At 42.0% G+C, this 24,746-nt stretch overlaps 2 protein-coding genes across 2 annotated transcripts; both read right to left on the bottom strand.

The window, feature by feature from the left end:
- Positions 1–3,558: 3,558 nt before the first annotated feature.
- TMEM230 (transmembrane protein 230) lies at positions 3,559–15,560 on the bottom strand. The gene is made up of 4 exons (XM_082744489.1): positions 15,407–15,560; positions 13,096–13,216; positions 11,664–11,786; positions 3,559–4,626 (listed from the first exon to the last, which is right to left on the bottom strand). The coding sequence occupies exons 2-4, from the start codon at positions 13,192–13,194 to the stop codon at positions 4,486–4,488; spliced, it is 363 nt and encodes a 120-aa protein (XP_082600615.1). The 5' UTR covers positions 13,195–13,216; positions 15,407–15,560; the 3' UTR covers positions 3,559–4,485.
- Positions 15,561–16,049: 489 nt separating this feature from the next.
- On the bottom strand, positions 16,050–23,179 carry PCNA (proliferating cell nuclear antigen). The gene is made up of 6 exons (XM_082744481.1): positions 22,733–23,179; positions 21,779–21,876; positions 21,553–21,620; positions 20,650–20,844; positions 17,391–17,514; positions 16,050–17,307 (listed from the first exon to the last, which is right to left on the bottom strand). Exons 1-6 carry the CDS (start codon positions 22,951–22,953, stop codon positions 17,228–17,230), a joined length of 786 nt encoding a protein of 261 aa, XP_082600607.1. The 5' UTR covers positions 22,954–23,179; the 3' UTR covers positions 16,050–17,227.
- Between the last annotated feature and the right edge of the window lie 1,567 nt (positions 23,180–24,746).

Genomic DNA, 24,746 nt, shown 5'->3' with positions numbered 1-24,746 from the left:
TAAATTTTGGTCCCCCCCAACTCAGCCATTGGTGCTGCCAGAGGAGGTCCAGGCCTAAAGGGAAGAAACGGATTAAGAGGCACAGGGAGCCCCAAACAGTGCTCTTCAGGCACCGACACAGTACAGGTCTTGTCGAAACGCAAGCTTGGATGTAACAGGGCTCGGGCAGGCCCAAGATTCTGCATTTGTAACAAACTCCTGGTTGCAGGCCATGCATCGAGTAGCAAGGGCCAAGACTAAGGAGGGAAAAGTGGAGAAAGAGGTGAGAACAGGGCCCACGGAAGATGAAGCGGGGGAAGAACAAGCTCCAGGCAAGCTGGTCTGCTAGAGCGACCACTACACCACCTTGCGTCTCCGAGGACCTCCCCGCAGGGCCTTCTGGGGCACAGGCCTCTGTGGCCCACATGATGGCTACAACGGGGTGCTCTGGTACTCTCCCTTCCCCTTGCATTCAGGACTGGAGCACACAGTGTGCCTACCAGCTGCATGCTAATGGAGGGCCAGAGGCTGGAGACTTGTCTCATTGCCTCCATTCTGTCAGGTCAGGGAGGCCTGCCTTGGCTGGGGACGGCTGCCATGCTAGCTTGGGCCCCTAACTCCAGGGCGGTCCACCATGGAACAGCAGATTCTACAGGCTGGGCCCAGGGATAGCAGATGGGCTCTCTCCCCTCCTGAGTTTCACCTGAGAAACTACTCCCCGAAGCCAAAGGAGTGACTGCCTGCACTTCCTCCAACAGCTGCTTCCATTAACCCCGCTTACCGTGCGAAAGGCTGTATGTGCAGAGCCCTCCCCCATGGTTTTATTGAGTCCTCACATTTACCCTCACAGGTAGGAACTGGCTTATCCCCACTGTATAAGGCAAGTGAAGCTCCAGACTAATTTGCCCAAAGCCTCACAGCTAATAAGACTCAACCCTCCCCACCCTGGCACTAAACCCTAACCAAACTCGTGAGGCCAGGAGCCTAAGGGATTATGTCTAAGAGAGAAACCTCAAGATAGTTTAGAGGACACAAGTCAACCAAGGCAAGTTAATCTGGTTTATAACCCATTGAAGGTCCCTCCACCAGCTTCCACTGAACCAGTAATAGAAGGCTCTTTGGTGCCAGCTGGCAGGGACAACCCAGGACCCCGAAGGCAGGAACATGCAGGTGGCTGTGAACTGGGCTCAACGGCTGAGTAGAGTATTAGGTGGAGTGGACTCAAATCAATCTGAGGAGCTGGCCTGCCCGGCAGCCAACAGGAAGGTCATCTAGGACCATCGGAATCAAATAGCACCAGACCAACTATCGACACCTCGAAGGAACGTAACACAGCATCCTGGGATGGAAATGAAGAACTTTGGTTCTTCATTTAAGAAACTTAAGTGCCCACAAACACTGTGCTAGACTTTGTGGGACTCTGAGACACTCTTGCCCTTAATGAAAACAACTAGTGGGTTGGGCACAACAAGCAAGCAGTGGTGAGGACTGTGGTGACCTGGAGAATTCTGCTTAAAGCTGCTTTACTACCTTGTTTCAGTTGGTTGTAGCCTCTCAGGAAGGAAGAAAAATCTAGAGATTTTTCAAGAAAATCCCCAAATCAAAAGGTGAACCTTTCCATTTTGAAAAACAAAATGCAGGCCAACATGTGTCCACTAGTTTGCAACCTCTGCTCCTCACTGACCATGCTGTTTTTCCTGTTATGTCCTTAGCACCTCACAAAACCTGGCAGGAAGGAACATACACACTGACCAGGCGAAGCTTATCCAGGGGGAACGAGTCTGAATCTCCATCACAGTAGAACAGCTGATGCAACCGGGGAGGATTTTTAGCCTTGGAAATGACAAGAGGCCCGAGAGTTGTTGCACAAATAAGAAAATCTTTATGGGCGCCTGAGTGGCTGTCATTAAGCATCTGCCTTCTGCTCAGGTCATGACCCCAGCGTCCTGGAATCGATCCTGGGATGGAGGCCCACACTGGGCTCCCTACTTGGTAGGAAGTCTGCTTCTCTCTCCCCCACTCCCCCTGCTTGTGTCCTCTCTTTCTCTGTGTCTCACTGTCAAATAAATAAATAAGATCTTAAAAAAAAAAAAAAACTCTTTATAAAGCTAGAGCATATGGTTCAGCCAACATCGTGGGGGACAGGGATAGGGAGGAGGCTGCTTTTAGGTAAAATATACATTTGACAATTGACTTGGGTCCCCACGACTGTCCTTGGCTCTCTCCACCTATACCCCTTCTTCACTTGCCTGGCCCTTAAAGGCATTCGGGCTTTCATACTTGGTAAGGGGAATTCAGGCTTTACCTTGAGTCCCAAATGTCCAAGCTATTACCTATGAATACTATCCAACTTGGTGTTTTTTTCTAAGGATTAAAATGAAACAGTAAGGAATAAAAGTGCTTGTCACATTTGGCAAAGGTTCAAGAAACACTCACCATTGTTATTTAGACTTAGATGTTTTCTAAAAAGGACCAAGATACACACTTACTGTCAATGCAAAGTTACAGGGAGTCTGTAAACAACACTTGAGGGGTACCCGGGTGATTGAGTTGGTTAAACATCTGACTCCTGATTTTGACTCAGGTTGTTGTCTTGGGGTCATGGGATTGAGCCCTGCTCAAGCTCCGCAAGTCTGCTTCCCCTCTCCCCCATCCTTGCTTGTTCTCTTTCAAATAAATGAAATCTTAAAAAAAAGGACCAAATAATTTGGTTTGGCCAAAACCTTCTGGTCTGATCTTTGCTTTACAAACAGTTCCCACGATGGGAGCCTGGGTGGCTCAGCTGGTTATGCCACTGCCTTTGGCTCAGGTCATGATCATGGAGTCCCAGGATCAACAAGACCCAGGATGGAGTCCAGCATCAGGCTCCCCGCTCAGCAGGGAGTCTGCTTCTCCCTCTGACCCTCCCCTCTCTTGTGCTTTCTCACTCTCTCAAATAAATAAAAAAAAAATAATCTTTAAAAACAAAAGAAAACAGTTCCCAGTATAAAGCTTTATCGATCTCTTTACAACTCCAGTGTCAAGGTCCAGGAGCTTCAATTAGAGTACTGGCCTCCCCACACTCCTCTCCTGTTACCAAATGCACCTAACTTCAGAGGTTGCTTCACATCACACCCCTCTGTTCCTCATTTCCCGAGTGCTAGTTTTTTCCCCATATGCACTCACTCTGTGAGTAATGTCATCCAGCTTTTAGATATTGTCCCAACAATGACTCCCTAATTTCTATCCCTGGCCTAAATTATCTCCTGAACTCCAGATCCACAGTTTGCAATTGCCTACTAAACAGTTTCATATGGATGTAGAGTATGCATCTACAATTTAACACATCCAAAAGTAAACTCACCTCCCCAATAAACTTGCTCTACCCACAGCCCTCCAAATCTCAGTTGATGGCCCTTCCAGGCTTCTAGTTGCCCATGTCCATAAGCTCAAAATAAGAAGATGACTGAAAAGCAGTCTGACCCACAAGGCCCATTATCTAAAAAGGAAGGTGGTCCTGGGTACTGGGATCAAAGGTATCATACAATCATTAAAATGTTTTCTGAAATATACTTGAAATTAACTCACTGGAAGTCTAGGTTTAGATTTTGACATTTTAATTTCTTTTGAATATGTCATTTTGTGCAAGCTAGGAACCAGAATCAAACTAAGGCAGTCTAGTCCATTTAGGGATCCAGGCTGAGTCTTGCAATCTTCAGCAGAATGACATCATAATGCAAGATGCTAACAATAGGTTTATAATCTCTAAATAACAACCACCTATCTACATTTTTTTCCTTAGGAAACAGCCAAAATCCAGTCCTTAAAGGCATGATATACAGAACATCTTGATCTACAAAGAACAGAATAACCCATATTTTATGATGGCCAGCTTACTGGTGGCTGACCAAGGACTGGTGAACAGAGGGGTGTTTACCTTCTAGGAACTTGCTCTGAGACTTAAAAAAGTCCTGGCTGCTGTTAATAAGAAAGCAAGTAAAAAATATTACAGATGCACCTATACTGACATTTGATTTGCCAAGGTCTTCCACTAGAACACAAAGTGAGAGATGAGTGTAGGGGTAAGCTACTTAGATGTTTTCAAAATAAATTACTAATAACATGAAATTTGACATATTAAATTCTTCCATTTGCTACCAGAACTGACAATGAGGACTATTTAAAAGAAATGCTGAACTCTAACAAGGGTGGCAGCAGTAACATTCTGCACTACACAAGAACCTCCTGCTTTCCCACATCATTAACATTGCTACTCTTCAAAGATACACATTCGTGTGGAAAAACTTATCAGCTTTTGCCAGAGCCAGGAGATGAAAAATAGAGCATGTCCTAATTAGTTAATTTGTAATTGTAAGCTCCGTTGACATCTTGAGGATGGTCCCATTCTTTTGTTTAACATCTGCAAACTGCAGAATGCCTTAGCCCTTTGCCAATATCTGCTCAGTATCTTAAAGCCGGTCTTAGTCCCATCTGTGACTCTTCTCCTCAGGGTTGAGGGTGGGTTAGCTAGTCATCAAAATCTGGAATGTCATCGTAGGAGTAACCCCGGTAGCCTTTGGATGCATAGTAGGCGATGCGCAGGTGGTAAAATCCTGGCAGGAACACCAGGATGCCAATGATCAGGACAGGAACGGCCCGGTCTGCCCCCTAGTGGCAGAAGGAGGCAAACACATTAGTACCATACTTAAAACACTTAAAACAAAGCCATAGGTTCAACCCATACATCAGTATTTTACACTCTTCAGAGTATTTTCCTTTGGGTAGTATGCTACCAATGAAACAGGTATACATCTCTTTTCCTCCTTATTATAAAATTCAGAAAAACTACAAAGCACTAAGTATTATAAATAAATTGTCCATCTGCATCCACAGATAGTTCCCTTATTTCCTTCTGTTCTCCATTCTAGTTTCTAGTTGTGAACACACCATACTCTGTGCCTTGTTTTAGTCTCTTAATATAACAAGCAATTGCCAAAGTTTTATGAAAAGTTCTGCACTGGGGGTGGGAGACAGGCAAAATGGGTGAAGATAGTCAGAAGGTACAAATTTCCATTCACAAAGTAAGTTCTGGAGATGCAGTGTACATGGTGATTATAGCTAAAAACACTGTATTGTGTATTATTAGCAAGTTTCTGAGAGTAGATCTTAAAAGTTCTTGTCACAAGGAAAAAAACTAACTGTGTGGTGATGGATGCTAACTAGACTTATTGTGATCATTTTCCAATATATACTATATTGAATCATGTTGTACACCTGAAACACATTATGTGAACTAATGGTGTCTACCATTCCACTGTAATGGATGCACCACAATTTTACTTAACCATGCCCCACCGACTGTTGGATACTTTGGTTGTCTCTCACTTTTTGTAACGGTACAGGATAACACAATAAACTTCTTTTTCTTAGCCTTTCAGATTCTTTCTTTAGTGTATATTCCCATAATCACAATTCACAGGTCAAAGAGGAAGAAATGGTGTTTAGTGTAGGGCTTCAACTATTTGGGGAGTTCCAGGAGGGCAGGGACTTTTGTTCATCTCTAGATCACCACCTGCCCCCAACATATAAATAAATATATTAAATGAATGAATCCACTCTTATAAAATTGCTCTGCCTTATTTTTAGGTATAGTTTTAAATGTTTATACAGTTAAGCTTATCCTCCTTTTCCTCTGTGATCTTTTTCCCATTAATTTTTTTTCTTTTTATTAACATATAACGTGTTACTTGCTTCAGAGGTACAGGTCTGTGAATCATCAGGCTTACCCATTTCACAGCATTCACCATAGCACATACCCTCCCTCCCCAATGTCCATAATCCAGTCACACTATCCCTTCCCCTAACCACCCAGCAACCCTCAGTTTGCTTCCTGAGTTTAAGAGTCTCTTATGGGGGCGCCTGGGTGGCTCAGTGGGTTAAGCTGCTGCCTTCGGCTCGGGTCGTGATCTCAGGGTCCTGGGATCGAGTCCCACATCGGGCTCTCTGCTCGGCAGGGAGCCTGCTTCCCTTCCTCTCTCTCTGCCTGCCTCTCCGTCTGCTTGTGATTTCTCTCTGTCAAATAAATAAATAAAATCTTAAAAAAAAAAAAAAAAGTCTCTTATTGTTTGTCTCCCTCCCTGGTCCCTTTTTGTTTCATTTTTTTCCCCTCCCTAACCCCCAAGAACTCCCCCACTCTCCCTTTCAAATTCCTTGTATCAGAAAGATCATATGGTAATTGTTTTTCTCTGACTGACTTATTCCACTTAACATAATAATCTCTAGTTCCATCCACGTTGTTGCAAATGGCAGGATTTCATGATTTTTTAAAAATAATTTATTTTTTAAATTAACATATAATGTATTATTAGCCCCAGGGGGATTTTGCAGTTTTTGATGGCTGCATAGTATTCCATTGTATATCTATACCATATCTTCTTTACCCATTTATCTGTTGATGGACATCTAGGTTCTTTCCACAGTTTGGCTATTGTGGATGTTGCTGCTAAAAACATTTGGGTGCATGTGCCCTTCAGATCACTACATTTGTATCTTTAGGGCAAATACCCAGTAGTGTGATTGCTGAGTCATAGGGTAGCTCTATTTTCAACTTTTTGAGGAAGCTCTATACTGTTTTCCAGAGTGGCTGCACCAGCTACCAACAGTGTAGGAGGGTTCCTTTTCCCACATCCTCGCCAACATATGTCATTTCCTGATTTGTGAATTTTAGCCATTCTGACTGGTGTGAGGTGGTATCTCACTGTGGTTCTGATTTGTATTTCCTTGATGCCAAGTGATGTTGAGCACTTTTTCATGTCTCTGTTGGCCATTTGGATGTCTTCTTTGCAGAAATGTCTGTTCATGCTTCTGCCCATTTCTTGACTGGAGTATCTGTTCTTTGGGTGTTGAGTTTGATAGTTCTTTATAGATTTTGGATACTAGCCCTTTATCTGATAGGTCATTTTTTCCCATTAATTTTAAGTCTTCCCTCAGCTAAGGATTTAAATCCAGTCTAAAAATCTTTAAAAAAAAAAAATTATTTGTCAGAGAGAGCAGGCACTCGCACACAACCAGGGGGAGTGACAGGCAGAGGGAGAAGCAGGCTCCCTGGTGAGCAAGGAGCCCAATGTGGGACTCAATTACAGGACCCTGGGATCATGACCTGAGCAGAAGACAGATACTTAACCGAGCCACCCAAGTGTCTCTAAAAATCTCCTTTTAACATGGCTAGTTACACAATGTATACTGGTAGATTATCTACTCAATATAATTTTGACTGTGTCGTTCAAATAGAAATAGAAGTATTTACCTCATATAAGACAATAAAAACTAAGTGAGGTAATATATGTAAAGCAAGCAGCCTCAGCTGACACAATGACTCAATAAATCCCAGCTTAAAACCAAGGAAAACAAAACAAAACAAAACAAGGAAAGAGAACTTCAAGGGGCTCTCTCAGCCTAAAGATGGGACTACGTGAACATCAGAAACAATAACAGTCTACAACTCTCACAACTGACATAGTTGGTGCTATTTCTGTTATCTTATTTTACATTTTCTGCTTTCCTTCTTCTTTTTTTCTTTTGCAAGATATTGACTGTACATCCTTAGTGGGATTGAAGAACTGCAAAGGAAATTTATAGTGCATTTAGCCTTCCTATACTTAGCATTAACACTCACGCTGGTATTTTTTTTTTAAAGACGTTATTTATTTTGATTTGTCAGAAAGACAGAGAGAGACAGAGAGTGAGCACAAGGAGCAGCAGGCAAAGGGAGCTGAGCCAGGAGCCCGATGTGGGACTCAATCCCAGGACCCTGGGATCATAACCTGAGTCAAAGGCAGCTGCTTAACTGACTGAGCCATGCAGGCATCCCTGTTATCTTATTTTTTTCAAGATTTATTTATTTGAAAAAAAAAAAAAAAGATTTATTTATTTGAGAGAGAGAGAGAAAAAGAAAGCGTGCATGTGCACACACATGAGCAAGCTGGGGGTGGGGTAGAGCACAGAGGGACAAGTAGACTCCACACTCAGCATGGAGCCCAACATGGGGCTCAATCTCACAACTTTGAGATCATGACCTAAGCTGAAACCAAGAGTCAGAGGCTCAATGGACTGAGCCACCCACGTGCTACCCGCAATATTATTTTAAAGCTACTATACGTATAACATAGAATAAGGCAAATAAGTAATGACATCACTATCATAGGGTAGATATACCCATACAATATCAAAGAAATTAAGCTCTAATTAAATTAACTCTAATCTTAAATTTGCACTGAAAACTGTTTTCTAAAAAACACCTATTTCTTGGGGTGCCTCAGTGGCTCAGTGTTAAAGTCTCTGCTTTCGGCTCAGGGCATGATCTCAGAGTCCTGGGACTGAGCCCCACATCAGGCTCTCTGCTCAGCAGGGAGCCTGCTTCCCTTCCCCTCTCTCTGCCTGCCTCTTTGCCTACTTGTGATCTCTGTCAAATAAATAAATAAAATCTTAAAAAAAAAAAAAAAAGAAATAGGTATCTTTTTTTTTTTAAGATTTTATTTATTTATTTGACAGAGAGAGATCACAAGAAGGCAGAGAGGCAGGAAGAGAAATAGAGAAGGAAGCAGACTCCCCGCTGAGCAGAGAGCCCGATGCGGGGCTCGATCCCAGGACCCTGAGATCATGACCTGAGCTGAAGGCAGCGGCTTAACCCACTGAGCCACCCAGGCGCCCCAAAGATACCTATTTCTTGATTCCATTGCTGAAAAGGTCTAGAAACAATCAAAACCGAAGCATGAGCACCACTAATGCCCAGTCTGTGATCTCTCTAAATCTACTTCCTATATAGAAACCAAGGCTCAGGCGCCTGAGTGGCTCAGCTGGCTGGGTGACTGCCTTCAGCTTGGGTCATGATCCCGGGGTCCTGGGATCGAGTCCCGCGTCGGGCTCCCTGCTCCATGAGGAGTCTGCTCCCTCTGACCTTCTCCCTTTTCATGCTTTCTCACTGTCTCTCTCTCTCAAATAAATAAATAAAATCTTAAAACAAAACAAAACAAAACGGAACACCAAGGCTCTCTGGAGAAATGGTTGTTTACAAGTTAGGAGACAGGAAATATATAGCTGGGCCTGGGATAACTTTCTGTGCCAGAAAGCAAGAAAGCTATCAAAGGCTACATAGGCCATGTTTAAAAGACAAAGAAGTAACATGAAGGAGTCCTACTGACCAAACATGGAACAGTTTAGATACTAAAAAGAATATGGGGGACACTTGTGCGGCTCAGTTGGCTAAGCATCCGACTCTTGATCTCAGAGTTTTAGGGTTTTGAGCTCAAGCCCCGCACTGGGTTCCACACTGAGTGTGGAGTCTACTCAAAAAAAAAAAAAAAAAAAAAAAAGAATATGGACTGTGATTGACTGAAACACAAATATGTAAAAGAAAAAATAGGAGTTTATACTGATACCATTCTCTGACTACCTTTTGCGGTTTTGAGGTTGCTAGGTGTATTTTTATAAAAGTTGTGAAGCAGAAAAACATTTTTCCTACCTTCACTATACACATTATATTTTGGGATAAACAGATGGTAGATTTGAGAAAGACCTTTACAGCAGAATTTCAGCTAATGAACGCAGAAAATGACAGAATTGCATTCACTAGTATAAATGGTAATGGGGAAATTTATAATAAATTAATTAGGCTGAAGGCACTTAAACCCAGCAATCTACCTTAATATCAACTAAAAGCAGGATAACCATTACATGCCTCCTAATGTAATACCACAATTTGGTCCACGGTTTATGGACCACCAGCATTACCTGGGAACTTGTTAGAAATGCAGATTCTCACAACCCACCTATAGAACTGGAATCTCTGAGAATGGAACTAAGGAATCTGTGTGTTAACAAGTCTGCCAGATGATTCTGATGAACATCGAAGTTTCAGAACCAACCTGCCATAGCAAATACACAGCACCTCCCATGAAATATACTTTCTAAAAAAAAACTAACCTGAATCTAAGCAAGTCTCTAAATCTAACAAAAATATGAAGATCAAAGATATTAATACAGCACCTGTAAACTTATATAAAAACTATTACAGATGCATACTGAAGATGCACACTTGAGAATACCAGCAAAATAGAGATGCCTGGGTGACTCAGTCAGTAAAGCATCAGTCTCTTGATTTCATCAGCTCAGGGCTGTGATATTGGGCTCCACGCTGGCTGTGGAGCCCGCTTAGGATTCTCATTCTCTCTCTCTCCCTCTCCCTCTGTCCTCCACCCCACCACTGCTCCTATGCGCCCTCTCTCTCTCTCTCAAAATAAAAAAGAATACCAGCAAAATACAAATCTGGTATTTGGTTTCCTACACAGGAAAAAAAAGTTGGGGGGAATACATGAAGCAAAATGTTTATAACTGTTGATGAATGGGAGACATGCAGGGGTTTAACACATTATTTCATTTACTTCTGTTTTTGAAGTATCTGTAATAAAAAGTGAAAAAAAACCTCCAAAACAAACTTATTAGTGGTTCTCTTAATTAACATCTTTATCCTTATTTATAAAGCAGTCTTTTATAAACCATACAAGGTAAAAAGATATTTGCTGCGTGTGGATCTCACTTCCACTCTCAATATTTGTAATTAACAGAGTCCTTTGGGACTGATACCTCATACTGCAATGAAAGTTAACTGAATGGGGCATCTCGGTGGCTCAGTGGGTTAAAGCATCTGCTTTCAGCTCAGGTTGTGATCCCAATGTCCTAGGATCGGGTCCCACATCGGGCTCTCTGCTCGTCAGGGAGCCTGCTTCCACCTCTCTCTCTATCTGCCTGCCTCTCTGCCTACTTGTGATCTCTGTCAAATAAATAAATAAAATCTTAAAAAAGAAAGAAAGAAAGAAAGAAAGTTAACTGAAGGCACAGTCCTGAAGTTAGATGTTCAAACAAAGACTGCACCAAGTAAGCATCTGGTGACCACATAGTGATTTTAAGTAGTTAAGACCAATGGCAAATCAGATTCACTTCTTAAAAACCATATGCAGTGATTTTATTGCTACAGTGCTACTATTCTCAATTTCTATAATGTCCACAGTTTTTCAGATGTTGGCTATGTTCCCTCTGCAGGACAATATGACCATGACTTGTGATCATTATTAGTTCAGATCAACTTGGGCACTATTAGCACATGTATATAGCCCAAGAAAAAGAACCACCAAACACTCCTTTAGAGTGTTTAATGTTATTAAGATAACATTCTGAAGTTCAACAAGAACTCCAACCAAACCCAATGTAGTAAGGATCAGACTCAAGAGTCACAAGTCCTGGCATGGTCAGTGGCCCCAGACCTATACAAGCCTCACTGCTTCTCCCCACACATGGAACGTCTATGGCACTGCAAAATTATAACAACACATTCTACTCTGGCTACAGCCTTTATCAATCAGAAATCCTCAATGCTAGGCTCACCTTTGCTGTTCCAAACTGTGACAGTGGGAAGACTGCTTGACATCTCAGAAGGAAAATGTCACACACACACACACACCTCATAGAAACTGGGACAAGCATGTTGTTGCTCAAAAAAAGATACGTATGTTTTGTTACCAGAGAACAAAATCTAAAAGAAAACTCTCTTCTTTCTGCTGGAAACTCCTGTACTAGATATGAATATAAAACAGAGCCCAGACTCACACTTTAAGGATTTCATGCACACCCCCACAAACTCTTCAGCTTACCCCTTTGCTGATATAGCCAGCCAGCAGGAGGGAACCTATGATTATGAGAAAGGCCCCAATCAAAAACAGAACTGTCGCAAGCGCAATGGCCTTATACGGGATCTTGGGAGGACTCTTCTTAAACTGGAAGAAAAACAAACAAAAGACATAGCATTATGAAAATACCAGGACTGAAACACTTTAAAGCAAGGAGGATAATAAGAACCAATGTGGTTAGTTTGTGGGTCTTGAAGGAAGTCCTACTACCCACTAGAGCTCTGGGAAAGAAAGGCAAGGGACAAACAGGAGGTGAAGCTCTAATTACTGCTCTAACAGCCACTCGGAGGAGTCCCAGCAGAATGTTACTCTTTCTACTTCTAATTTTATTCCATATACCACTCACCATAAGAAAATATTTTCTCACAAAAACAGAAGATACTTTATGGTCATTCACTGATTAGATATTAGATACTTATTAAGTGCCTGGCACATGGAAGGCTGTACTAATCTCTAGGGATTCAAGAGGAACATGGTGATCTGGAGAAGTAAAGAAAACAAGTGACTTCTGACATTCAAAGTTAAGTGAGCATACAAAGGTTTTAGAAACAGCTTTTTCTCAAGCATTGGTTGCCCACCCCAGGGATCAAGTAACCTGACTTGTTAATAAGTTCTATTCAAAGTTAAGATTCAGACACAAGCTTTCTAAGGTTTGCCTCATTTCTGTATCTGACCTAATGGACTAGAAGATTCTCAGATGTGCTTTTAAAAAACAAAACTTCTCTCCTTCAAGTATGAGTCCAAAGAGTACAAAGAGTCATTGATTTGTTTATATTTAAAGGGATGGGTTCCTGCCTCTTCCTCCTTGGCCCTGGTTCCACCTAAACCATTCCAAGTGGGCAGAGGGAGGTATGCTACATCATTAAGTATTTTATAAACAACGAATCAGGGTAGGATACAAACTTAACAAATATTAAATATTCTGTTTTACTTACTGTTTGCCAAAAGAATACCTTTAATAAATTGGATCTCATGACATCAGGAAAGAAGGAAGATTCCCACAATCTGTTGGCTTTAGCAGTTAGTTTCTCCCTTAAAAGATGAACTGGCTTTGACTAAAGTGTAAATGAACCAATGACACAGTCCTTAAAAAAAATTCTACTTAACAAAACACAATCTGAGTATTTTCCAGAAAAACTAAATAAAATTTGTAACTACTGGGTTTTGGCGTTACAACTAAAAATTCTTAGAAATGAACAGTGTTTATATTGGTTTGAAACTGCTCTACCAAGGCCCCTCCTTCTGCAAACTATGGCTGAAAGGGTCTCAGAGATAACTGTCCTTCTTGCTGCTGCTTCTAATCCCCAGAGACAGCAAAACCTCCACCTAGAAGGTCTTCCTGCTAACTCAACAGAAACGGAGCCAGCCAGTCTCATTAATTCCCTTCCGCATTTACCTGAAGGTCAATGTAGCCATCGTCTGTGCTGGAGAGCCTTGAGTATTTCACTTTACTACTGGGGATTCCAGTAGCCAGGTTGGTACGAGACGGCATCATAACACACTGACACAGCTACAGTCTGAAGACAAAGAAAACTGTCATTATATGCCACTGACCACAGTGTGTTACATATATTAGAATTTGGGCTAAGATGTCATACTAAGCAACTGGCAATTCACGCCCCACTGCACTTAAAATCTGATATTGCCTTTGACAAAGTGAAAACATTCTCCTTATGTACCTTCTCTGCCTTGTCCTGGTAGAATGAAAGTCAAGACACTGACCAAGAAACAGACCTCATGTTTATCTTCTCACCAATATTCCTGTGCCTCCTAATTTTTCCAAACCCTCCACACAGAGCAGGTGGAAGAGTGGTGACTTAAATACAAGTCTGACACCAAAGTCCACATTTTCAGTCATTCTGCTATAGTACTGCCTGGGCCCTGTCCCGGCTTCCGGAAAAAGCAAGAGGAGCATAAGCTCAAATGATTCTTACCTGCCAGGGACAGAGAATGGGTGGGATATGGAATACACTCACATTAAGCATTTTGTTGATCCCCCCTAATGGGTATCATTCTTTTATTTATTTTTATTTTTAAATTTAATTTTATTTAATTTTGAAAAGATTTTATTTACTTATTTGTTAGAAGGAGAGGGCACAAGCAGGGGAAGCAGCAGGCAGAGGAAGAAGCAGGCTCCCCACTGAGCAAGGAGCCCCATGTGGGATTTGATCCTAAGATCCTGAGATCACCACCAAAGCCCAGCAGAAGGCCAACACTTAACGGACTGAGGCACCCAGGCATCCGGTATCATTCTTTTAATGCAAGAAAATCTGCAGAGTCTCCAGTAAATTTGGCTATCAGCACTATCACTACTGGTAATCAGCATTGTACCAGTGCCAAATTTGTCTGCCTCTCTGCCCCACCCCAAGCACTGAAAGTAGTGATTTCATTTTCCAGATTACTTCTATAGCCTCCTAAAAAAATTAAAAATAAAAATAAAACTTGTTTTTTGTGCAAAATATTCAAAACCAACTTCAGTAATGAAATTATGGCTATTTTGTCACTAGTTTAAGAGGTAGTAGATAAGATAAAAAAAACAATGACATTTAAGTCGGAAAACATTCGTAATTTGATACAATAGACAAATCTATTTTGACTGTGAAGCTATTTCTAAAGGTGACATGGATTTGTAAAGAGAAAATTAAGTATCTCACAATAAAGGCACCATTAAAAAAAACAATCCAGAAACCATAAAGACTTTGTCTTCCTCTGGTATGACACTTTGTAAACAATCTTCATTATAATAATGTTGGTTAATAATTACCCACACTTAGATACCAGGTTCTAGTCAAAGTGCTTTCTATATACTTTATCCCAATTATTAATGAGCTGTTTTAAGTGGCCAAGAGTCAACCTAATATACTATGTATAATAAAAATGCTAAAATAATTAGCAATATGATGGAATTGGTGCTAAATGTGAATGTCCCTTTATAGCAATTATATAACAGTGCAGAAATCAAGTACTGGATCCAGTATGTTAATTTATATGCTCTTCTGAAGTTAGCTCAAACTGCATCGAATACCAGGTTTTTAAGTGTTGCGATCCCGATTACATGGTAATCTAAATTAATTCTACAAAATTTAAAGGACAAACTACCGGTATGTGGGGGTTTGAGGGCATTTAATCACTTGTGATTTCTATCGTCTTTATAAAATAAAGTTTACGGACTCTGCTTTACCTATTCACACACCCGCATCAAAATAAAAAAGCGAAGGGTGTGAGGGAGAGGGGCGACGAAGGCTTACTGGTAGCAAAGAGTAAGAATTCTGCAAGAGGAAGGAAAAACGTAAACCGAGGTTTTCAGAGTACCATTTAAGTTCCCCAAAGAATTACTTTTTTTTTTTTTTTTTTTTTTTTTTTAAACCGGTTCCACCGCAACTCTCAAACTCTCCGAGCCCGCCGGGGCTGCGAGGCTTTAAAAGCATCAGTAAAACACTCAGCGCAGTGTCTAGCATTATGCGCCTCCACACACACTATCTTCCTGCCCGTCTCCAGACCTAGCCAGGAAGACAAATAAAAACCGACGCGAATTTAGACGGAAACAAACAAAACCAGTTTCTGGGAAGAGGCCAGCGGTGGCCCAGGCTGGTGAACGCTCCACACCCAGGACGCGAAGCTAGATTTCGGCAGGGACCGCAGTCTCGGCCCCGCCGGGCGCCTGAGGGGGGCGCTTCTGTTCCCGCCCCGCCGAACACACGCCTTACCGGAGCGCCGCGCCAGGCCGCCCGCGTGCCGACAGCTCGCTCACGGTTGGCAGCAGAAGCGCCTGAGGCCTCATGGCCCGCCTCACCTAACTGCCACCCCTCAGCCGCCCCCTTGACGCCGGAAGTGGCCCGCTGAACGGCGGCGTACCGGAAGTGGCGTCACCGGGAGCGACCTCTATCAGTCCCCTTTCCGGAACTTGTTTTCGCCTTGCGCTAGTAGTAGCTAGTGGTAGTGTACTGCGGAAAGTATCGGCGGCGGGAGTCGCTGTGGCCTGGGTTTGTTGCCAGGCACCTCCACTGGGTTGTGAAGCTGTCAAGGGTGACGGCTCCCGGAGTCCCAGTCAGACTCTGGGTGAACCGGCTACTTGTTTCTTTCCCTGATCCCTCGGGCAGTGTTGGAAGCTGAGTGGTACCCTCAGGAGACAGAAGCTGACAGTGAAGCTAAGGATGACTGGAGCTGGCAAGACTCCTAGTCAGTGTCCACGGCTGTAGCCCTTCTCCTGGGCACGCCACGGTCTCAGCATCAATACCCCACCACTACTTTCGCGTGGCCCCATATTCTTGTGTTTCAGTTTCCTGCTCCTCGACATCAGGCCTGGACCAAGTAAGAAGCCCGCCCACAAGGGACATTTTGCAGCACATGAAGCTTTGTAAATGTCAGATTTATTAAGTATAATTTACATACAATAAAGTACAATTGGATGAGTTTGACAAGTGCATACAGTCTTGGAACCATCACCGGTCTATATTAAAGTTACACCATTCCCAAAACTTCCATCAGGCCCTTTGCCGCCAATATCCTTCCCTGCCCCCAGGCACACAGAATGTAATTATTAGTTACCTACTGGGTATAGTGGGTTATACCTCCAGTAACCAGAACTCAGTCCAGGTACTACAACAAAGGAACCAGTCGTTTAAAACACCAAGCACAGAACATACCAGGAATAAAGGACTTTAATAAAGCGATTCTCAGTATGTGCTATGCCAGTTTGGCACAATTAGTAGGAACATTTAAACAGTCTGTTTCACAACTGCTAGGATTAAGTCACAAAAAAGACTACTTATACTAGAAAAATTATTTTTGCACCAACATATTGCTTGGCCCCTATCACAGATGTACTAAATCTTTCAAGATTCTTTTAAAAGGCTCCCTAGGCTAAAGAAACACTGCGCTATAACAGTGCTAGTCTTCTCAAGCTCACACAGCTTTGGGTACATAAAGCTGGAAAAAAAGTGTTAGTTTTTGCTAACAAAATTAACAAAATAACAAAATATTTCTTGAACTCAAGTTAGAAGAATACCAAAATAAGTTTGAAAATGAATCCCCAAAAATATTTTGTCACCTACTGTAGTTGGAATACTTTCTATTGCTGTATCAAATGTATTTTTATCAGGCTGCTCTAGACTGGAAAAATAAGCACATTTACATGAAATGGTAGCTTGAACTGAATTCCCCAGGATACTTGCAACAGTCATGGTCCAAATGAAGGCACTGTCTTGTTATGTTTGAAATTCAAAAAACGTTTATTTAAATTGAAAAAAATTCTCAAAACTGCATTTAGAATCAAAACCCTTTTGTTATGAATACACAAGTATTTTTAGGTAAGGCAGAAATATTTCTAGGTTAACAAGAACAAATTTGACTTTGGATTTTATTCTTTAAACAAATTGTAAAGAATGAAGGAAAAAATAGGTTATTTACAGAAAATATCTACATATGTACTCAAGAGGTACAAATTTGGTGACGAACTTAGTACATGCCGGCATCTCAGAAGCAGTTCTTAAAGAGCTTAACTTTATTTTCTTGGATTTTAATAACACCTAAGATCCTTCTTCATCCTCGATCTTGGGAGCCAAATAGTACTTTAAATGTCCCATGTCGGCAATTTTATACTCTACAACTGAAAGAACACAGGAACACAATTATTGAGAAGTACAACATATACCATCTACAAAACAAGATTCAACAAACCAATTATCTTACCAAGGGGTACATCTGCAGACATACTGAGTGTTACTGTAGGAGAGAGTGGAGTGGCTTTTGTAAAGAAGTTCAGGTATCTCAGTGCAAAAGTTAGCTGAACTGGCTCATTCATTTCTATAGTAACCTGAGAGAAAACAGAAAGAGTAACCATATTGAAAAACATCAAGAAATTGCAGTCCATTAGTTTAGAATATATTTCTAAAGATTTATTTATTATTGGGGCACCTGGGTGGCTCAGTGGGTTAAGCCTCTGCCTTCAGCTCAGGTCATGATCTCAGGGTCCCAGGATCAAGTCCCCCATCCGGCTCTCTGCTCAGCGGGGAGCCTGCTTCCCCCTCCCTCTCAGCCTGACTCTCTGCCTACTTGTGATCTCTGTCAAATAAATAAATAAAATTTAAAAAAAAAAAAGGTTTATTTATTAGAGACAGTGTGGGTGCAAGCAAGACCTTGAGTGCGGGGAGAGGCAGAGATTCCACGCTGAGTGCTGAGCCCAAGCAGGGCTTGTTCCATGAGATCATGATCTGAGCTGAAACCAAGAGTTGGATGTTTAACTGACTGAGCCACCACCACCCAGGCACCCCTAGAATATATCTTTAAAAACAAAACTAAAAATCCCTTATTGGTTTACTTTGGAGAGTGATATGAAACTAATTTTAAGGACTGGTAAATAAAGCAAAAGAATCAAGTATTTAGTCTGTCCCATATGAACTGTAGCTCAGGTAAACAAAATTATGTGGTAAGAGAAAACTTCTCCTTATGGGAATGTTTCTAATAAATAAATCAGCTAATAAAAGGAGGAATGAAATGTATTAATACAACTCTAAGGACCTAATATTCTAAACAATTATTATGGCTGCTAAGAAAATGCAGACACCTCATACCTACAAGGGGTATACATACAAGCATCTGTAAAGTATTCTTATTCTCTCACTCCCCAAACAAAGAAAACACTGAATATCAAGCCTCTAGCACTGTAGCTACCAGTTTATAGGAAATACAGGTTAGAGAAGAATATTAATTGACATAAGGAATACAATAGGCAAAATCCAGATTTCAGGAAAACTCAATGACAAAGGACTTGCCTCAACAAACTGTAATGGAGGGGGGGGGATAAAGAAATTGAATGGAAAACCAATGGATTAAAAGAATTTGAGGGCCTATCAATGAACTACAGTGTACAGAGCTTATTAAAATTTTGATTCAAACAAGTTCTGAAATAACCAAGGAAATAGGAAAACACTGAAAAATTCCTTAATACCAAATAATGTCAGGGGCGCCTAGGTGGCACAGTGGGTTAAAGCCTCTGCCTTCAGCTCAGGTCATGATCCCAGGGTCCTGGGATAGAGCCCCACATCAGGCTCTCTGCTCCATGGGAGGCCTGCTTCCTCCTCTCTCTCTGCCTGCCTCTCTGCCAACTTGTGATCTGTCAAATAAATAAATAATACAAAAATACTTATAGAAAAACTAATCTGAGGGAGGCCTGGGTGGCTCCGTTGGTTGGACGACTGCCTTCGGCCCAGGTCATGATCCTGGAGTCCCGGGATCAAGTCCTGCATCGGGCTCCCAGCTCCATGGGGAGTCTGCTTCTCTCTCTGACCTTCTCCTCGTTCATGCTCTCTCTCACTGTCTCTCTCTCAAGTAAATAAATAAAATCTCGGGGCGCCTGGGTGGCTCAGTGGGTTAAAGCCTCTGCCTTTGGCTCAGGTCATGATCTCAGGGTCCTGGGATCAAGCCCCACGTCGGGCTCTCTGCTCAGCAGGGAGCCTGCTTCCCCGTTCTCTCTCTCTGCCTGCCTCTCTGCCTACTTGTGATCTCTGTCTGTCAAATAAATAAATAAAATCTTAAAAAAAATAATAATAAAATAAAATAAAATCTTAAAAAAAAAAAGAAAAAAGAAAAACTAATCTGAGATTTAAAAAAAAAAAAAAAAATCCAGAATGGCAGGGAAGTTACCATGTAATTTAGCAGAGATAATACAGAATTAGACCCTGAACTTTTGCTAGTAATATTTTTAAATCTTCATTTAAACTGAGGGTTGAGGGCGCCTGGGTGGCTCAGTGGGTTAAGCCTCTGCCTTCAGCTCAGTCATGATCCCGGGGTCCTGGGATGGAGCCCCACATTGGGCTTCCCCCTCTCTCTCTGCCTGCCTCTCTGCCTACTTGTGATCTCTGTCAAATAAATAAAGTATTTAAAAAATAAATAAATAAAATAAACTGAGGGCTGTCTACTCATGCAAGGAACTAGAATATTGAATAATTACTATAAACATAAAATGTCACACACTAAGGTAAGCACTTTGAATGTTACCCCATTTAAGCCTAATAATCCTAAGAAGTTAGAACCTTAAATTGTCCTTCATTTACAGAATTAACTGGTGTTTTTTCAAAGGCTAGTAAGGCTACAAAAAATAAAATACAATTACAAAATATTTGTTTATAAATACTCTTCTTAAAAAAAAAAAAGCACGTGAGGGGTGCCTGGGTGGCTCAGTGGGCTAAGCTTCTGCCTTTGGCTCAGGTCATGATCTCAGGGTTCTGGGATAGAGCCCCACATCAGGTCTCTGCATCAGGCTCTCTGCTCAGCAGGGAGCCTGCTTCCTCTCTCTGCCTGCCTCTCTGCCTACTTGTGATCTCTGTCTGTCAAATAAATAAATAAAATCTTTAAAAAAAAAAAAAAAACACTTGATTTTCTAGGAAAACCTTAATTTAAGGATGTTTAGTAATTAGTGTTCTTTGTCCCTAAATGGAGGTTCTCTAGGCCCCCTACTGGGCCTACTTTGTTGAAACTTAAATATAAAGATTACATAAGAGCTCCTAACAGGTTAATTTTTACCTCTAACTAGATCCTCTGTTGAGTTGCAATTACCTTGCTATGGACTGAAGGTCTGTGTTCCCAAAAAGTTCATGTTAAAACCAAATCCCCAAGTGATGGTACCTAGAGGTAGGGCCTTTGGGAGGTGCTTAGTGCTAGTACCCTTCTAAAAGAGACCTGAGAGCTCCTCTGACCCTTCTATCGGGCGAGAAGCCCACTGTCTGAACCAAGAAGCAGGTCCTCACCAGACACTGAATCTGCCAGCTTTCCAGCCTCTACAACTGTCAAAAATAAATTTCAGTTGTTTATAAGTCATTGTCTACAGTATTTTGCTATAGTAGCCTGAAGAGACTAAGGCACTATCTACTGTTAAGAAGGATTACCATTCTCAAAAGAAGAAGGGTTACCATACTCTTCACAGTATTTTGTTAGTTAAGAAACTACTTACAGCTTCCTCCTCCTTATCGACATTACTTGTTTGTGACAACTTAATATTTCCATTTCCTAGTTCTCCACTTGCAGAAAATTTCACTCCATCTTTTGCACAGGAAATTACAACAGCATCTCCAATATGACTGAGATCTCGGCATATACGTGCAAATTCACCAGAAGGCATCTTTACTACACAGCTATACTCTTGTTCCTAATAAAAGAAAATAAAAGTTCATCTGCTGGAAATTAAAAATTCTCCTTTTCTGAAAACTCTGCATCTAGACAAAAATTCAGAATTTAAGACTTCCTGATTACTTTGAAATATCTCATTGTGTAATTTCATAACATACTCTAAACCTCGAAAAGCAAATGTAGATATAAAACAAGTATGTCATAATAATTATACTTAGAAAACTAAAATAAGAGTTTAAACCTTTAATGACAAATGCACTATTCAAGGAAAAGAGCCTTCCCCAATCACCCTCCAGGGCTAAATCAAGAAGACATTAGGGCATGGCATACAAATGATGATGTGTATGCAAACAGGCCCAACTGCTTACTAAAACAAAATAAGAAAACAAGACACTAAGGATTTAAAAAACCTTAACTCTCCTTTTATGTTGATAAACCCAACCTTAATGAATTTCTGCTAACACAGCCTTAAAGTCTAAGGCTTTTTCCTCTGGGAGGAAAAAAAAGCAAGGAGGTTTGGAAGCAATCAATTCAACCAGATTCCATTTAGAGTACTGTAGTTTAAAGAAAAAATTACAAATGTCAGTCTAAATACTAAATCCCTACTTTGGAACATGTACAGCAAATATACATAAGTTCCATCAGGAATTGGGCTTTAAACTGTATTAACACTCTTATGTAACTATCATGCCCTGTATACAGTACACTCAGAAACTTTGATACTCACTGGAATTCCAAGTTGTTCAACATCTAAATCCATTAATTTCATTTCATAGTCTGAAACCTTTTCTTGATCTACCAAAAGAAAGCAGATTGAAGAAAAGCAATTAAGTTTATAACTATGATAAGTTCTACAATCATCACAAAAATTTTCTAAAAATTTCTCACAACTCTGAGAGACACACTGCATTTAAATTTCACCTAGTATAACTTAGTTGAAGGGTATGACTTACTTGGAGCTTCAAATACTAGGGCCAGGGTGTCTGCATTATCTTCAGCCCTTAGTGTAATGATGTCCTCATTGCCAGCGCATTTCAGTATTTTGGACATGCTAGAATACAGAAGACACAGGATTTAAAATCCACACAATGTTCTCAAGATCGATTTCTGACTCTAAAGAAGGAGTTGCTATTTTTACCAGGGTTGTCAGAGCAACTGGGTATGTTAGGTAAACTGATATGGCCATTTTGTAAGGCAATATAGCAGTATTTATATTTTAGCAAGCACACACCCTATCACGAGCAGTTTCACTTCTGGAATATCAACAAAAGAGCAGTATTTTACGACCTGCACGTCCCTTTGGTGGGTGAAGCCAATTATTCGGTTGTGACGATCACGAAAAATGATGGAGGATCCCTATTTAAACTAACACTCCATGTAGTCGGGTAAAGTATTTCTCACAAACCTTAAGATTTAAACATGTTTATGTACTAGACAAGTAGCGATCAAAACTTTGGAAGCCCCTGCCGTGGATAAATTTTAAGTCATGACCTCAGGGTGCTCACTGCAACTTTATAATAATAAAAGACCAGAATCGACCGACTCTCCGTCCCCAGGTAGGGTGACAGAACTGGTCAATCAGGCCAAAGGTCTCTCGCCCAAGGCCGCCGGCACTTAATGCCCCAAGAGCTGTGCAACTCTCTTCCTGGCATTTCGAAGAAGCCCGTCATTTTCCCGCCACCACCCGCTTTGTGACTTTGGCGCGGAAAGTGCCGGTGCGCGCGGCTGCCAGCGCGGGCTTTCCGAACCGCGCGCTCCGCTAGGTCCCGCCCCTCGGCGTCGCAGGCCAATGAGATGGAGCGGGTCGCCTGTGCCGGCCAATGAGGGCCTAGCTCGCCGGCGCTCCCGCCAAGAGCCGGAGGTGGGGGTGCACGGAGAGCCCGGCTCTCCGCCACCCTGGGGCTCACCTGGTGAGGTTCACACCCATGGCCAAGTTGCGGTCGCAGCGGTACGTGTCGAAGCCCTCGGAGCGCAGGGTGAGCTGCACCAGGGAGACGTGGGAGGAATCCATGCTCTGCAGGTTGACGCCGCTCGAGCTTATGTCCCAGCAGGCCTCATTGATGAGATCCTTCAGCGCCTCCAGCACCTTCTTCAGGATGGAGCCCTGGACCAGGCGCGCCTCGAACATGGTGGCAGAGTCACAACGACGCAGCTACAGGCGGAGATAAAGAGGAAGTTGTTCCCGGCTTGGGCGTCACTGGGTAAGAGCGAGCCGGCGAAAGCAGGAGCTCACGTCGGAGAGCCCGGACGATCACAACCAGCTCCAGGAGCCTGCGACGGTTTAATAGCGCCGCGTCTGCGAGCGCGCGCTCTCCGCCTCTGCGCCGCGTGTGGATACGTCACCACGCTGCCCCGCCCATTGCCTGTCGGCGAGACTCCAGGGCCAATAGTGGCCCTGATCTGCATGTAGCCCGCCCTCTCTGAACATCCATTGGAGGGTTGGACGCAGGGGCGGGGCAGGAGCGTGGCGCCTCCGCCTTCTTTTTTACCTAGTTCTGCGAACCCCGAAGCTAAACAAGTCTAGGCATGTGAAGGCCCGACAGGGGTTCTGGGTCTTAGAGTTTTGTGCTGCCTGCTCAACCTCCCTCTTCAGGAATACCAAAAAAGTGAAAATAAAACGCAAATCCAACCTAGCAGGAGGAAGACGCCTTGCAGCTTGAGTACAGCTGTTTTAAATGTGCGTTTTACTTTTGCTGTTAACGGAAGTGATGTGCTCCTAAAAGTCAAAGGGTACAGAGGTGTGCAGTTACGATTAGAGAATTACCATGCCCCTTCCTCGTCCGCACGCACCCCAAGCTCTTGTTACTTACTGTAGACAACTTTCTAAGCATTTTTTTCTCTACAAATACACTTAAAAGAAAAACAAATTGAGTTCATACCAGAAACACTTCTACAATGTATACTTAATAAGCTTATGTTTAATTTTATGTCACATACCACCCCTATATCATCACTTCTTAAAACGATGGAATAGTATCCTATGCATGTAGCCAAACTTGTCAATTTCTTGTAATTACAAACACCTTCGGGGACTTAGTTGATTTTTGTGAGATCGACTCCTTGCAGTGGCATACCCATTAAAGTTTTGACAAATATTACTAAATTGACCGCTGAAAGATTGCAGTTTGCCTAAGCCTGTGGACATGCTCATTTCTCCATGTTTTCCTAGCTATAGATACTAGCAATTAAAAAAAATTTTTTTTATTAACATAGAATGTATTATTAGTTTTAGGAGTACAGGTCTGTGATTCTTCAATCTTACACAATTCACAGTTCTCGTCATAGCATATATCCTCCCCAGTGTCCATCACCCTGGCACCCAATCCCTCCTATGCCTCTCCCCTCCAACAACCCTCAGTTTGTTATTTGCTGAGACCAAGAGTCCCTTAAGGTTTTTTTCTTGTCTAGTTTTGTCTTGTTTCATTTTTCTGTCCTTTCCCCTATGCAATCTTGTTTTAAAATCTATGCTTATTTGTGTGAAAATCCAATTTGCACATTAAAATATTGTTACAGGGGGCACCTGGGTTGTTGGTTAAACATCTGCCTTCCCCTGGGGTCCTGGAATGGAGCTCCACAGGCAGGCTTTATTTAGCTCAGCAGGGAGTCTGCTTCTATCTCTCCTCCCTCTTCGCCTCCCCCTGCTCATGATCTCTCTCTAAAATAAATAAATAAAATCTTTTAAAAAAAGGATTACAGGGGTATGAGTGGCTGCCTTCAGCTCAGGTCATGATCTCAGGGTCCTAGGATGGAGTCTAGCATCCGCTCCCAGCTCCCTCTGCGTCTCACTTGTGCTCTCTCTGCCTCTCACTTGTGCTCTCTCTGTCACATAAATAAAAATTGTTACAGGTTGGATATCTTTTATATATATATATATATATTTTTTAAAGATTTATTTATTTATTTGACAGACAGAGGTCACAA

This window comes from Mustela nivalis (assembly GCF_964662115.1).
Source record: "Mustela nivalis genome assembly, chromosome: 8".
NCBI classification, from domain to species: domain Eukaryota; kingdom Metazoa; phylum Chordata; class Mammalia; order Carnivora; family Mustelidae; genus Mustela; species Mustela nivalis.
This window is presented reverse-complemented; position numbering and strand designations above follow the sequence as displayed.